This window comes from Harpia harpyja, chromosome 13 (genome assembly GCF_026419915.1).
Source record: "Harpia harpyja isolate bHarHar1 chromosome 13, bHarHar1 primary haplotype, whole genome shotgun sequence".
NCBI lineage: Eukaryota > Metazoa > Chordata > Aves > Accipitriformes > Accipitridae > Harpia > Harpia harpyja.
In genome coordinates, this window is record NC_068952.1 from 10288636 (window position 1) to 10305990 (window position 17355).

The following is a 17355-nucleotide window of genomic DNA, read 5'->3' on the forward strand; positions in this document are numbered from 1 at the left end:
GAATTTAAAATAAATAAAGCAACTCTGATAAATGCTTGAGAGGATATGAATGGAAGTAAGAGAGTGACTGGGTACAGTAAAGGCTTCAGGTCTTCAGAGTTTTCTGTGCAAATAATTAATGGTCTTAAACATCTGCTGTCTGAAAACTGGATATGGCATTGTTGATTTACCAACAATTGGATAAATAAGGCTTTTTATGTTGTTACAGAAGAATCTATCTAAACCTTACTTAAAGGTCAATCTGTATCATCATGTTACATGTTGGAATTAATGATACATAGTACCTGACGAGCTGTAAATATTAACTGTAGTAAGTGGTCACTCAATAACAAAGACTTCTAGCTTGCAGAAGCAAGCAAGCTAGCAAAAAATGCGCTTTTTGGTAAGCTCTGTGCCATAAATTTTTTATCCAGAGGATAGGCCTGGGAGGAAGCTGCTTATATCAGAATAAAAAGAAAGGAAATCAAGCAGGCAGATGGTTGACTGGAGTTTTAGGAAACAGCAAGCAGAAAAGCACCTAGTCCAGTAGTCTTACCTGCCTGAAAATTTTAGATAACTTTTGACATGTGTGTGGAAGTTACAGGTTTGTCCATGAATCCACCCCTGGAAAACTGGTGTAGTTGCATAGTTCAAAGATGCAGGCTTCTAAAACAATTTGTTTACAAGGATTGCTGAAATACTGAAAGATCTTGCTGCAGTCCCAGATACCTCATGATTTGTTGCACAGGTGATGACGTGCTGAAGGAATTGTGAAGTGGTCATTATCTGTTATACATTTTGATCTGATGTTTGTAAGTTTTACTTGAGGTGAATGGCAACTAGCATTATGGTTGTCATTGTTACCTCTCAGAAATTAGGGCGGCTGTTCCAGTCTGAAAATTATTTTCATGGTCTTACCCACTGTGCTGGATATTTATTTCATTTAATGTGAAAGCAAGCTGAGACACAACTGGGCTGGTGTTTCACTGTTGTTGGAAGTAGCTGATGTAAATCATAGTGCCACATATATTTATTGAATTTCTATGGGTTTTTTTCACATATTCCATACAAGTGCCCAAGTGATTAGGCAATCTGTTTTTTTCTTTCTTTTACCCCACTATTATAAAAAAAAAAAAAAAATCCCATGCAATAGCTTCCTCAGAAGAGTGAAATTAACCCTACAATACCTAGTAACTGGGGCTACAGCATTCTATAATATTCCAGGAGAATGGAATTCAAAGTCTTATTCCAAATAGACAAAGTAGAAAGAGTGAAAAGTAAACACAAGATCTCTTACAATTTAATACCCTGAGCAAGTCAGAGCTTTGGTAAAACAGAACACATGCCAATCCCATCAGCTGCAAGACTTGCCTTCTCCCTCTCTTTTATTTTACAGAAGTCCTACAGGGTTGAAGTCTAAATGAGAGTTAGATGGAGTGGATGCCTGATTTGAAAATAGCTTTGAATTTTAATCCCAGAGAATTTAAGTGTGAATAAATTTACTGAGCCGTCTGATTGTAAGAATTAGTGTGGTTGCGTATGCTTTGATTGTGTAGAACTTAGTGTGGCTTCAAGTAACTTCACCAAAAAAGGCATAAATGAAAGAGGAGTTGAATAGAGATATATCTTATGCTGTCTGACAACATCTGTGCCAGTGTTTGAGATATCAGTTGTGTCCCATTGTTGGAATCTGGCATTCAGAATGGTAGGTCTTATGTTCTTTGCTAGTCAGGTTCTTTGTCAGTCACTTTGCCATTCCAAAGCAGCAGTAGTATCTTTTCTTAGAATGCTATTTGGCATACAGTAGTTGTAAACCATCTGTTATGTCTGTGCTTAGTTTCTAAAATTATGTTGTATCCTTTTAGAGTACGTGGAGTGTTACGATGGAACCCCATAAGATGCTCGTCATTTCTATTCTGTCTTCCTTAGTCATTTGGAGTCACTTAGAGTGTTCTAGCTTTTTTTTTTTTTTTTTTTTTTTTCCCCTAATAAAACCTGGCTTTTGCTTTGGTCTTTGGGGAGTTCACCAGAGACAGATACGGTTCAAAGCTCTGCTAACATGTGGTCTTGATAGATAGTCAAATGCTGTAGTGACGGTGCTGAGGAAGAGCCATGGGGAAATTAAGACAACTGTCTTCAGAGCAGGGCTAAGCTACACTGGAATAGATATTGCCTTGAAGCCATATTTATTCGGCTAATTCAGCTAAATAGAGTGAAAGCATACTGTCCATTTGGGTAGAGACTGGGATCTTGTAGGAAGGAAAAAATAGTGTGTGATTATCCTACTATAGTCAACACTTATAGGGCAGCATAAACAAACATGGTTGGATGATACACATAATGGAGTTTTTCAAAGGCAAGACAGCATTTCAAAATGCCTGAGAAGGTGGCATACTAATCTTGATATCACTTCAGCAGATTTTTAAATCTCTGTACTGTTAATGACATATGTGTATTATAGAAGCATATGTATAATATAAGTAGTATAGGTGTGTAGGTACATTGGTTATTGCAACTGAAGTTTGACTGACAGGTGTGAGATGGGAACTCCTACACAGGTTAGGAAAAGAAAAAAAAGGAATAAATTCTACATAATGTAACATTAAAAAAAAAAAGCCACCCAGAGGCAAGCAGCGGGATATTTTAAAAGTGTTGGAGTAGAAGGTTCTAGTTGATCATAACTTATTGCAAGTCTTAATGTATTGTTACTGTTGCCTTCTGAAGTATTTCTTTGAATATTTGTTGACTGTTTCTTCAGAGGCACTGTCCTCAGCATTCTTAGTGATTAATAAGGAACTTGGCACATAAAGGCTTAGGCTGAAGTCACTGGTGATCCTTCCATAAGTGTGCTGGATTCAGGAATTTTGATAAGGTAAGTTTTTAATAATAATTTTAGTAAAAAAAAAATCCTGAATTCATTATTGGAAATAAGCTTTTAATCATAATTTTAGACTAATGAATTGAGCCAAGATGAGCTAAGTATTTTGACCATCTGGCTCCATGTAATGTTTCCTCAGAAAACTGTTTTTGCAGAAGGTGAGCAGTTCAGATACTGTATATCAAGAGGACATGTTTGTTATTGTCCATAGGGAAAGCCATATATTTAAGATGTTTTCTGACGGGCCTAGATGTAACTGCATCTGCATGTTTGTGGTTTTTACAGTTATGGAGAAAGGCTTGTTTTGTCAAGAATTAACATTCTTTGTAAATCTACCACTAGACCTTGTTCGGATTTGTCAAAGGCTTTTGGGGGATTTACCTATCCGTTTTACACATGGCAGCCAAGAACTGAAACCTGAATCTCTTGATACCTTTGAAAAATCTTGACTATGCTTTGGGTGAATGCAGGGTTTACATTTGATGAATGAAGACCTGAAGATTGCCATATGTACATCATCATGCTACCAAAAGTGAAAGTTAAACACAGCAGGTTTGGAAGTTAAATGCAATTCTTAACCTAATAAAGGTGTGACAAACTCAGCAGGATGAGGTGGGGGTCCAGTGCAGATTTTTAATGCATACAGATGTGACAACTGCTAGAAGAGCAATTGTTTCATAGTCACTGCCAGCTTTTGAATGACTACTTTTTTGCTAAGGCTTTTAAAAAGTTTTGTCAAAATTTTAAAAGTCACAGAACAAGAGATATGGTAGTTCAAAGCAGCCCTGTGCTATGTAATCAAATGCCATCTTCTCTCTTACTCCTTAGTGCTTGTGTGTCATTAATAATAGGTATAAGCACAGGTGTGTATAAGTAACTGATCTAAGATTGAAATGAAATAATGAATGCTCTCAGCTGCTACATGGCTGGCCATGCACAAATGGAAATTCAGGGCTGGCAGTTTGGTAGCTATTCCTGTACTGCTTTCCCTTCAAGGAGGACATATTTCCATTGACATGCTGGGAGGAGGAAGCTGCATGAGTGGGATGGTTTGGTTGGGAGCTCGGGTTTCTTTCTTGCGCTTCCCAAGTTGTGCGATGCCTGAACAAACCCTCTTGTCTTGTGTTGCTGGTGCTGTGTAATGCTGTTTTTCCTCAAGGTAGTGGCAAAGGGAGTGACTAGAGAGAGAAAAGATGGATGTGAATGAGGGAAGGACTTGAATTAGTTTGCACTGTGTAACTTGTGTAACAGTTATGGTCAAGGCGTTCCCCTTGGTGTACTTTAACTGGGCTAATCATGATTAGGCAGTGATTCTTCTGATAAACAAAGGTCAGAGTTCAAGGTCTCAAGTGAAGCTCTGCTAACTTTCATCCAGAAACCTCCTTATTCTCTCACTGTGGTGATGTGGTTTTTTTGTTGTTTTGTTTTTAACAGATTACAGAAGGTGCAGTGGCTATTGTTATCTTACCTCTTACTGTTAATTGCCTTTATTAAAACTAAATTTCAGCGGATAAATTCTTGTGCTTTCATTTTCTCTTCCAAGTTGCTTTTGTTAGGAGTTGTGACTGCTCCACAGTTCTTGGACTATCTTAAGCTTATGTTTTCCAATTCAGTTTCTCATTTTACCCACAGTTGATGCTTTCCCAGCATTGGCTGTGAGTGAAAATGTTTAGAAACTTGAGTATAGTTTCCTAATTGTCAGTGTATAGGTGATGTAGGCACACTGGGCCTAAATAATTATAATAGTGCTTGGAACAGTAGCCCTGAAGAAAGATGAGCACACTTCTGGAACTTAAGAAGAAAGAAGGTGCCAAAATACTTTGCAGAAGCAACTTGTTTTGAAGCATTTAAATTTCCTCTGAAAGATGGAAATTATAATTGCAATATATTTTGTTTCTTAGATCCAGCAAGGCACCAGCATTTTGGGAATGAACTTTTAGTAATGCCAGTTAAATTAAAAAAGTTCTTATAAGCAAACATCTCTCCAGTGCCAACATGCACCATTTTTTTAGCCAATTTAATAAAAACTAGTTGGATTGTTCACCATAAAGAGAATGCAATTGTCCAAAATGCTATCCATTCATTAACTTTAAGAAATCCAATTTGGTTTTAGTTCTTGATGAACTGGTAGGCACAATAAATTGTCTCCTTCAAGTTTTGTTGAGTGTATTATGAACTGAAGATTATTCCAAATTCACATTTTTCACAAAGCTCTACTTAAAAGGTAATATTGTGAGTTCATCCAAATAAAAAATGAGCTCCTGAGGTGCTCCTGAACTACTTAAAAAAATATTTTTACTTGTTTGGATTTAAGCTAATTAAGTACTTCAATATCATTTGTCTTTGTATCCAATAAATTTGAAAAGAATTGAAGAAAACAAGATTATTTGTTTAGGTGATTATTTAAACAATGTACCTGGTATCCTAGTATTCCACTGATGTCATTTAAAATACAACTTGATAGAGCTGAATGTGTGTAGAGATTTACATTTTTTGTTTAAAACTTCTCTCTTGAAAATTTCATGAGATAAATGCACGTTAAGAAGTGCTGATTTTTCAGATACTCTGTACAACATCACATATTTGGCCACAGGAGGCTTTTTGTTTCACTCACAGGTCAAATGGTAACTGTACAAACTACAGGTACTACAATACTACAAACTGTAGTAACAGACATTTGTTTAAAATGCATCCAAATGGATGCATTAGGTGAATGTGTCTTCTGTGCCTCAAAAGGCACCATTTTGCATCTTCAGAGGTTTAACTAAATCTGAATCTCAGGACGTTAGCCTGTGTTGAGTATCTAAATGCTTAAAATTTTATTCTTTTGCCCACTTTTCTTGGTTTTAATCTGTTGGTAAAGTAACTTAAAAAGATTGCAAAAAAAAAAAAAAAAAGAGACGGTTTTGTTATTTCCCTATATGCTTTCTTAATTCTTGTCTAAACCCAATATTTTTAATATTTAAATGGGGGAGAACCCATAGAATGAAACATGAATATAGCGATTATAACAGTGTTCTTGTAAGGTAAAGAAATAGTATTTGCTTTTTTTTTTCTAATTTCAGTGCGATCGCTGTTTGCCATTGTACAATGACAAGCCTTTTCGTCCAGGTGACCAAGTTCATGCCTATAATTGCAAACCTTGTCAATGTTACAGCCATGCAGTAAGCTGCCACTATGACTTAGCAATGGACCCTTTTCCTCAGGAGCACTACAGAGGCGGTGGTGGAGTGTGTGATAACTGTCAACACAACACAGCCGGTAAGTCACAAGAGAATGGACTGTTTGTTTTACGGTCACTTTTTGGCTAAGTCTTGTGTCAGCTGAAATTAGTAATGCTCAGTGGCTGACATTCCAATGAATTCTCATGTATATGCATTTTTAAACTGTCCAGATAGTGCAGTAATTACAATTGTGTCAATACTTAAGCTACAGGAAAATACTGCTAAAATTTGATCCAATCTTGTATAAAATCTTCCATGCAAAACACATCCTAATAAATAATTAGAATGTATAGTTTCAAAGCTGTTTCCATTACATGTGCTAGAGCATTTAAATCCAGAATATTGTCTTTCTAATTGAACCAGTTTAACAGACAACATATTAAAAAGGTTGCCAAATTTTGCTCTAATGTCAGTTTCTTGCTTATTGAGTAAAGGTTTCTATTCTGTGTAAGTAATATATTTGAATACTTTTGTTTAGCAGTTCTCTTCTATTTCAGTTTTCTTGGCTTTGTCTAGTAAAGGGAAAAAAGAAAAGTTTCAGGTTCAATGATAATTTTTCCAAAAAATGTATAGGCATTTGCATGGCACAGCTTTTATATAAGTGTGGTATTATATAACAGATGGAAGTTTAATGGAGTAAAACATAGTTTGTAACAGGTTCATTGTTTCATATGCTCTGGATCACTAAATTGGCAGGTAGAGATGAAAGGTGCATTAAAATGGACGTCCTGAAAATTATAGAATTCTCTCAAAGGAATAGAGTCTTTAATTTTGAATTATACAGCTAATTTTAATGAATTGGAAGCCATAATGCATAACCTTTCTTTCATGCAGGAAGGAACTGTGAGCTGTGCAAGGATTTCCATTACAGACAAGCAGGTGCAGATCTTTCAGCCATTGATGTTTGCAAACCCTGTGACTGTTACGCAACAGGCACCAAAAATAAGAGCCTCCTGTGTGATAATGTAAGTAGCCTCAATACAGAAAAATGACAAAACATTTTAATCAGCTGGATAGACAGCAGTAAGATTTTACAAAGTGTATTTAGATGGTAACTACTTTATAAAAAAATGCTGAAGTTCAGCCTTTTTAAAATGATAATTGACTTACATCAGAGGCTGAAAGCTGAGAAAACACAGCGAACAATTCAAGATGTACTGTTGAAAAGTTCTTCATCTAGATCAGCAACAGACATAAAAGATGCTGTATGAATTTCCAAAAGTGAATAGTAGTTTGGGGATACTAACAAGTACCTGTGCAGTCAGCAATGTTAAAACATCCAGGCTTGGATTGTTTTTGAAGGTCTTGATACTATCTTAAAATTACTAACAGATTTTGAAAATTCAGGCAATAAGCTGAGCCTGAAATTGAACTAAAATTAAGCTAGTTTTCTCTGTAATAAGATAAGGATTGAACTCCCTTTTAATTCATAAAGTCCATCTGAAAAAAAAACCAAAACCAAAAAACCCACAAAGTGATGCTGAAAAGAAAACACCATCAGCTATGCTTTTTAAGCCTATGGACCTCATTGACATGCAAGACATATAGTCTGAGAATATCTGTAACTTTCAAAATATGCATGTCAAAAAAAAGCAGGAAAAGTGACTGAAGTCTTGAACATATATTAAAGATATATTCTGGTTCATGTTCTATCACATATGTACTGTCCATTGCCAAAATCCAAATTTTTTTAGGAATAGGGAAGCAATAGCTTCTTTGTCTGAAAGGTATTTTAGAAACATTTTAAAGGTAGAACTTGTTCTACAGGGAATTGAGATAGGGCTTCTTCAGCTTGTTGCCACATTTCCCATTTCTCCTTTTTTTCCAAACTTTTTTCATAAAACAATCTCTAGCATTTTTCATATAATGTCTCTTGTTATTGCATTTTATTTACCAGTAAGCTCTTGTGGATCCTGTTGCATTTTCATCCTTGGTTCTGTAGTGGTACAAATACATGCCCGGTTTGACTCAGTGCACCTTCGCAGGACTCATGCATCGGTGCATATGCTGAGTGATATGCAAATTTAGCACAATTTTTTTTTTTTAAATAATCCCCTGTAGCACAAATAAAAAATAATTTATAATTTTCCGTCTTCTGAAGATGATACTTTTTGCCAGAACCACGGAAATGAAAAAACACTTGAAAAACACAGGTATCACGTTAGGACTATTTTTTAAGGTATAGGAAAAATGAAAGCAAATGCTGATTTGCGTCTCCATGGTTTGTGGTGAAATGTTAACCTAAAACAACTTTAGCTGTGATTAATAATCAGAGGAAGAGTAGTTTACAGAAATCACTGCTTTATAGTGAAATATACAAGAATGTTGATGAAGCTTGACTATGAAAGTATGAATGGGGAGATAAAATGGGAAAAATGGGGGAGACTATAGTGCTCAATAAAGCATCAGTTGACTGCTGCAGTAGAAGCAGAGTAGGGAAATGATTAAGAGGCATTAAAGAATAGATTAATAAGGCTGGGGACTAAAGGCTGAAATGAATTACATGAAATAGGAAGGCATCATTGAAGGAAGTGTTTCCAAATCTGACCTGTAGAAGATGGAATCATAAGGAATAAGGACCCTACTCATGAAAATTAATTGTCACGTCACAATGATAATTTTCAAGGAAATATGCCAAAAATGAGGTAGAATACACTTTTACTGCATAACCTTCCGTTTTCTGCAGTTCATGAACATTTTTTTCTTTTTGCAAAGTGCCAGTTGTGTCACTAAGTTCCAAGAGGTGTACAGAGTTGTAAAATTATTCCATTGAATCACAAATTAATCTACTGAATGGCACAGAAAGAATATTTACTCATCAAATGAAGTATTATTAATGTAGATAGTTTACAGGATGGGTGGAAGAGCTTACTGTAACACGGTTACTCCTATCTCAGTTCTTTCAACTGATCTGGAAAACTTTGTGCCTGTTCTGTTCACCTATTTCACTCTACCTTTGGTGAGAAATGCACGTAGATGTGTAGCGTTTCTCCCTTGCATAGGTTGTCCGTTCCTGTACATCTGTAGATCATGCCCATGTATTTTAAAGTGCAAACTAACATACTAAAAACTTCAAAAGTTTAACTTCATGGCTTATAGTAGTGAGTGGGATTTTAGAAGAGTGGTGTAGCAGTGCATCCATGAGCAGTTCATTAGACCTTTTTTGCAGAGAGAGGTCTTCCCTTGTGACTGGTGGATACAAGAGAGGGAATTGCTGCAGCCTCATAAAATTTGTCCACTTCTATGCTGGTTATTGACATCTAATCAGTGTAGAAAAGATACGTGTTGGTTGCATCCTCTTTGTGGAGATTAATTTCTTCTGGCCCTTATACCACAATCCTTGACTCATTTTCCTGTGCTGCTTTTTACCCAGACTGCTCTACAAATGCTTACGTATTCAATCAGGCAAAGCAGTTTGTAGTCCTTTCATGATTCTATTATAATATGCCATATACAATGGTGTGAAAAAAAGCACTCTTTTTCCAAGGCATTTGTTTCTAGGCAAAGCTGAAAGTGCTGCTATTGCTTTTAACTAGTCTTTGGAAGTACCATTCCAGTCTCAGTGAATTTGGGCACCTTTCTTTACTCAGCTTTTGCTGATTTTTAAAAATTTACTCTTAATGTGCAAATAAATATGTATCATATACTTATTGGTGCAAAGAAGCTGTACTTTACTGCTGAGGATATTGTTCAGAGTTGCAAAGACTTCTGTCAAGATGGCAGCTCTATGGTCTTGTGTTGCAAGAAAACTCTTTGTAAGGCATGAAGATGAACAAAATGTTAGTTAGTGTTTTCTCCGAGGAGTCAAATGAAAACAGATTCCAGTGCTACCAAGTAAGCTTTTGAACAGGCTTCAGATTTCACCTTTCTGTACACTCCCTAAATATTGATCTTTTGAATTTCTTCATTTTTTCCCTCAGAATTTTGAATGTTTGATTTCATTTTTTTTGTACGTAATGGAAAAGCTAGCTAATAGCTGTGTATGTATACATATTTTAAACCAAAGTAGAATCTCTATTTCTGATAATTTTACTTCTGAGTTGACAAATTCTTTGATCTAAAATTAGAATCAGCATTCCCCTGTTCTCATTTTTCCACCTACACCGTTTTCAACCCATTTATTGTGATTGACAATAAATAAATAACTGGAATGTGTGTTACAAGCGAAATAACATAGGTAAAGCAGTTAATTAAGGGCATTTCAGTCAACAGATATATCAGATAGAATAAGGAATATAAAGGATGCAAATGTGTCAATGAAAAGCTCATGTGCATAGTGGGTTCCATAAAAAAATCAAGTTATAAACCACTGTGTGTATTCTGAATACTGGATTTTCCTTTATGGGAGGCCTTTAATCTTATTGCTAAAATGAAGGAAAATGAGCTTTTTATATTAAATAATTCCATGGCTTCATTTCTGATGCATTTTGTACCACGGAAATGCTGTTTTTTCTGTGATAGTTTGTCAACGTATTTTGGGGATTTGGTCCACTCCTGCCCTTTGGAGTGTCATGGGGAAAGGGTAAACACCTCATTTTACATTTTGAGCAGAAGTAGTAGAAAGCTACTGACTTTTGAAAGTCATCATATGCAATGACAAGAAGAGATAGCAGAGGAGTGAAAAGGAACTTCATTATTGCTGCTTATTCAATTTTCAGTTCCCAAAGCTGACTTACTGAGAATACTCTCAGGTATTTGGTGGTCAGACCATTAACCTATGTGTGTGAGCCAGAACACCTTACAGTTCTCATTTCCTAAACTGAAGAAAAGGAAAAGAAAAGAAAAATCCTCAACCCTCTTTATCCCCCCTCCCCCCCTCCCACTTCCTGAGACTGCAGTCAACTGGATGCTCTGGTCCTTGCCAGATTTGTGTCAAGTAAGAAGGTAGTGAGAAGTGTATCATTAGCATTTATATCAAAAAGGCAGAACATCAAGATCAGTACCAATCAGTTGCAAAGCCAGCAGTGAACAGAAAGAATTCCATGCAGGAACTAAATATACCCATGGGTCTTAAAATGTGAGTTTTAGGGCATTGCCAGCTGGTCAAAGGAAGGTGCTTCTGTCCTGGTAGAGAGTAAATAATTGAAATTAATCATGACTCAGACAATTGCAAAAGGGCTTTTTTGTCATGTTTTTGGGGCTTCAAAACCAGAAGTTAACTTTGGTAAAAGAAACTTAGAAGGTGTCAACTTTAGTTTTCTATTTAGTAACATCAAGCTACATCTCATAGTTATTCTCCAGAATGGGAGAGACTTTCTGATTACATGTCTGGCAGTATGTTTCTTCTATTACAGGCACCAAAGAATAGCTATTTGAAATTATAGGGATACCCAAGGAGAAAAAGAGGGTTTTAACTTTCAGAGAGGCTTAGGCCAGCTATTTTTTTCAGCAAATTCCATTTTATACTTTATGCATACATATGGTCAACAAGATTTTAAGTAGTCAGAAGATATATTTCTGAGACTATGATATGTACGTGTTGAACATCTACTAGATGAGCGCTATGGCTAAATAGTTTGCTGTACCCCAAACAATAATTAAGACAATTCTTTGGAATATGTCACCCCTTGTCCTGGGTATTTAAATCTCTTCTTAAGTCCTTATATCAGTTTAGTAACTGGACAGTGGGAGGGTTCCTAAACAGGCTCCTCTTTGAATTTGTGATTCTAGATGTGATGAGTTAGATTAAAGTGTCCCCCAATTAAAGAGTGGTATCAGTGTGAACTGTTCGGTATATCTAAAATTCAGAAATCTCAAGTAGTCTGCTTCCTGATTAAGGACAGTGATTCTGTAGCTGTGATTTGTGCAGGAGGAAATTGCTTGCATACTTTTTATAACTTTACATTCAAGGATATGGGACTAATGTGTATTTCATACGTAAATTATAAATGATACAAGGGATATGTGCCAACTCAGCATCAGTGATTTTCTGTATCAAATAACAATTGTAATTATGAGGTCCCAAGGTACACCACCACTTGGTAGTAATACTTGGCTAGACTCATTTTCGTAGTGAACAATCTAGACAGATATTTTCCATAAGTGATTTAGTATCAAGATGGTCATGTTAATAGACAGGCTGTTTCTATCTGCTTACTGTTTGGGTCGGAACAAGGCCTGTCAGGCATAAGCAACAGGAGAACAGATTGCTTTCTGCTCTTCTACAACCAGTATAAATAAATTCTACTTCTTTAAATGACACATAGAATTTGGACTGGGGGGAGGAGGAGAACGTTCAGTAATATGTCCAGTGCACAACTGGTGAAAATGTCCAGTGCACAACTGGTGAAATCCTCATTAATAAAATCTTTAAATATTAATTGCTACCAGTATTCTCAATGATACCATTGTTTCTAGAGTAAGCTAGATTTACAGAAATAATAATAGTAATAACAACAACCACCACTTTGCTTCATAATTCACTTAGATTTTTATGTAGTTATAGAAATGGTTTGTTCTACCCATTTTGATGTAGATTTCCATATTACAACCTGTAGTACACCTACTTCTGCAGCATTATAAACATTTGTCAGCTTGTACAACTTCTTTGAAACAGTATCCATTGCCAAGCATTTCATAGTGCTTCTGGATTATTTTGGTGCTTCTCTGTACAGAGAAATTAAAGATATTCTTTTTCTTTTTTTCCCATTTTTTAAGCCAAATTTTCCACAAATTAAGCCATTATGAGTTTCTTTCCTAAATTAATGCAATCACCAGTTTTCTTATGAACTTGAGAGTACATATATACCTCAATTTTGCTTTTCTCTTTTAGGTAAAATTCCAGTTATTTAAAGCTATTTTTTATTGCTTTTTACTGTACTTTTTCTAATTTGTGTGTTCTACCCTTGAACTATTCAAGCTGAAGCCTTACCTTTCCTTCTCATATCTTAAATATGAGATTCCTTTTTAGTACATTGCAGAACGTTTTTTACCTTTTATGGAGTGGTATCATATTGATCATATTTAATTTGTAGAGGCCCAGTATCACTTCCAGGTTATTTTCCACATTGTTTCTTCACAATTTTTCTTTATTTCACGTTTGGTGTCTCCTTGCTATGTGTTGTGTTTTGAACTTCTGCATTTACTTCATCTTTACTGATTTTAGAATATTTGCGCAAAGAGTAAAAGTGATGTTGAAAATCAACCCGCTGAGGGTGATCCCAGAACAGCAGTGTCCACCGCGACCAGGGCACAGTCCTGCAGCATCGAAACATGGCTGAGTGCTCATAACAGGGTCCTCTGACAACCCCAGACAAGGCAAAGTGATAAATAATCCAGGGTCCATCCAGGGAGTCCAGTCTGGAGCCAGCAGGAGATGAAACTGAAGATGGCTGCAGCCTAAGTCCAGGGGATCCCTCCAGGAGGCAGGGGACAGGCACAACTGCAGCATAGCCCAGGCGAGGTGCGGATGCCCAGACTGGAGCTTATCTGGAGCTCCTGGACTGTGGGCAGAGGGTGTGAGTGGAGGCCCCAGGTGAGGCTGCTCAGGGCCATTAAGGCTGGCTGGTGCCCTCAGGGTCATGATGAGGTTGGGTGTGCATCCTGAGCTGGGGTGATCTGTGAGGCTTGTAAGCATATTCTTTCTTCTGTCTTCAGAGTCTGCTACTGAAAATACTGAAGAGCTTAGCATCCAGGGCAGGCAATTACAGAACCCTACAAACCTTCCCACATTTACAAGTACTTTTACCTACTTCCCCCCCCCATCTACTATTTTTATCTGGAGCATATTTCTCACCTTTTTCTCTAAAATTCTGCACAGCTACTTGAAGTGCATGCAGTATATGAAGGATAAAATCTGTGTAATATGGGGTGCATTACAGTGGCATATTTCCCTTAGCTATGTTCATGGCTCTTATAATCCCATGCTTACTACAGAAGGCAGGGTTAAAGTGGAGTTATATAATTGAATTTGTTATTCTGTTTTTCAGAGGCTATTCTTCAATAGATATATTTCATCTTGATATCCTATGTTGATGTTATAGTAACTCACACAATTAACTGGCAAGGTTGACAAAACAAATTTTGAAATAGTTGGTATGAAGAAATGCATTACCTTGGAGACGCTGCTAGGTGATCATGTAAACTTAAGATAAGGAGAGTTAGAATATGTGCAGTATATATAACCGAGAACATATTATTAATTAGGAGTAGATGATGGTAGATTAGTCAATGCTGGATGAGAAGGAAATAAAGACCCTGTCCTTGTCTTACTTTGCTTAATTTTAATACTAAAATCAACACCCACTTTTGCATAATGAGCATGTAAATGTCAGACCACCTTAGTATAATGAACTGGACAAGAGCATGACATGCTCAAAAGATCTTGTTGTTATATAAGCTTGTGTAGCCCATCACAATTTTTGTTGTATGTGTTTCCTTGTAAGAAAATGGTATAAAAACCTCAACCTTTCTTTCTAAAGGTGTGCAGGTATTTGGAGACCTGGCACCCTATACTACAGTATAGTGATAAAGACAAGTATCTCGACTCAATGTGTTGATTGGCTTATTGCACACCAGGTAAAAGAACCCAGCTTTTGGGACAACATTGATGGAAAATGGCTGAAGAAGCAGAATGGAAAGGTTTCTAGTCTCTTACAGCGAAGACAAAAACAAAATAGTCATTTGTGAATACAGTCAGAGTCTCCTTTTTGTCTTGTCTATGGAATGTCTTTTTTCTGCTTGACTTGTTTTTCAGAAAACTTTCAAATCAGTGTTATGGAAGAATGTCAGTGGATTATTTACAGATCCTCTAATCTGGTACATAGAAACCTATTTTCAGATCTATTAAGCAGCAATCTGATAAGCCTCCCTCTAACAAAAACTTTAGTTTCCTATACCTTTTTCTAACTGCCATGAAAGACTTTCACTCTTTTTAGAACCAGGAAACCAGTTGCCAGTTGTATTGATTATGGATGGAAAAGTCTTTTCTACATGACAGCAAGGTAGGAGGAAATGTATATAGGGAGATCTCCAAATGGTTTCATTGGCTGGTTCCTGGAGAAAATTTGAATTGTGTTCTTCAGCTGGCCAGATATTTCTCCCTCATTCTGAAGAGTTATATTTATTCTTCTGGCATATTCTTTTACCCTATTAAGAGAAAGTTTGGGGACATAAATTTTCTGCAACTGAATGGGATGGAAATTACTGTTTCTTGTGATAGCTTGACACCTAAAATTATTCTGAAGATACTGGTGCTCTTTGCTTCTCTTAGCACTCAGTAATCTACACATTTCACTTGTTGCATCAGGAAATGGCTACCAGCTGCTCACAATTAGACTGGGGTTTCCATGTATTTATGATAAGAACAGCCATACTGGATCAAATGGGACTTTCATCTAGCATAGTATTCTCTCTGATAGTTACCAGAAGCTGGTGTTAAGAAGCATGATCTTTCTGTGATATACTTTTCTAGATTCCAGTTATTTATGTGTTTGGAACTACTGGAGCCAAACTCCGGGGTTTCATCTGACTTGTCATGTTTGGTGTCCGCATATGGAATTAATCTAACTAATTTTTTACTGCACTTCAAAAAAAAGTGTATTTTTCTATACACTTGAAGTGTATAGAAAATGTACTTTTTCATTCTTTTAAGTTTGCTTTCTGATAATTTCCTGGGTGTTGTCTCCTTCTTATATTGTGAGAAATAATGAATATTCATTCTGTAAGCCATTCATGATTTTATAGACATGTATTCCCTTCATCTTAGTCATCTCTTTCCAAAATGAAGTCTTTTTTTTTTTTTAGTCTCTTTTCATTTGTATCTTTGCTTATTCTACTCACTCTGTGACCTCTTTTATTTTAGAGAGGGTAACCAGATATACAAATTGTGCAAAATGTTGATACACAATGGATTTTTGTGACAGAGTGACATTTTCTGTATAATTTTCAGTTCTTTTGCTGATAATTCCAGTACTCATATTGCCTTTTTAACTGCCTCAGAGCTTTCAAATGAGTTTTAGGGGGAATGGAGCAGCTTTAACAGCTCCTTTCTTGAGTGATAATAGCTAATTTTGGACTTACCACTATCTACCTATAGTCAGCATTGGTTTTCCTCAGGCATTAAGTTTGTACTTCTTGATGTAGAAATTAATTCGACTTTTTGATCATCCATTTGGTTCAGTATATGAGCTATTTCCAGATGTTGCCGACTTAAAGAAATGCAGAAGAATCATGAAGCGTGATTTTTCTTTGCAAAAAAAATTACTAATCTTTTCCAATATATCAAACTTGTGTTTTTGTTTCTATTAATTTGCTCTTTACAGAAAAAGGCTACTAGTCTAGATCTCGGAAGCTTCCTTACAGCCTTTTGAGGAGATTGATGTAACTTTTATAGTTTTATTCCTCTTCTACTGAGGTTGACTTAAGTAATTAATAACTCAGTAATTTGATATTTCAGTTCATCTAGAACTCTTGACTCATGTGTAGTCACTTTTCAACAGATGAGATTTTGCTAAAAAACTTTTCCTTCTGACATTTTGGTTTGAAACCAGTCTTGAAAATCATTCCTAATATAGAATGGTTACACCTCTTTTGTAGTGAACAGCTGTGAAATACTTTGCAATCTCTGTTGTGGTTCTACCTTTCCTGAATGCTACACAGAATCGTAGAAGCATTAGTTGGTCATCTGCTCCAGCTCAAAGCAGGATTGCTGTCAGCACTAGATCCAGTCAGTCATGATTTTGTCTGGATGAGTCTTGATACCTCTGGGGATGGAGATTCCACATCCCCTCTAGGCAACCTGTTACTGATGCTGCACTTCCCTCTTAGTGAAAAGTTCTCAATCTGCTAATCATACCACTTAATTATTTATTGCCCTCACTGAATCTCTGGTAGCCTTCCTTTGTTTCTGACATTTGAAAAAAAAATTTTTTTTTCCTTCATGCCTTAAGCATGTTTCTCGTTAAAAGCTGATTTTTGTATTGCCTTATTCTGCTTTTAAAATTTGGTGGTGGTTATCCTGTCTTATTTAACTTCCTTATTTTGATGTGATTTCCACTTTTTGAAGATGGCTTTTTGCATGTAATGCTTTCCTTCATGTGGTAGCTTTTGGAGTAACTTTAAAGTCTTTTGGGGTATGAGTTATATGTTTGTTGAGTACCAATGAGTTACCTTTATATAATATTTGCTATTGTGTAATCTGAGTATGCTATGATCACTAACACAAAAAGTAGGTATTTTTCTTCATTTAGGATTACACTCAGAGTTGCTTTTCACATGTGAGTTCTCTGATGAAAGGCTGTGATGCATGACTGGGTGTCTCATAATAAACCAAAT

The 17355-nt window shown here is 36.2% G+C and overlaps 1 protein-coding gene across 5 annotated transcripts in view; it reads left to right on the forward strand.

The window, feature by feature from the left end:
* Positions 1–17355, forward strand: part of USH2A (usherin) — a 408741-nt gene that overhangs the window by 49167 nt on the left and 342219 nt on the right. For all 5 annotated transcript variants that reach the window (XM_052805222.1, XM_052805224.1, XM_052805225.1 and 2 more), the window contains exons 10-11: positions 5923–6118; positions 6916–7046. In XM_052805222.1, coding sequence (XP_052661182.1) covers positions 5923–6118; positions 6916–7046 — 327 coding nt within the window. The remainder of the gene's footprint in view (positions 1–5922; positions 6119–6915; positions 7047–17355) is intronic.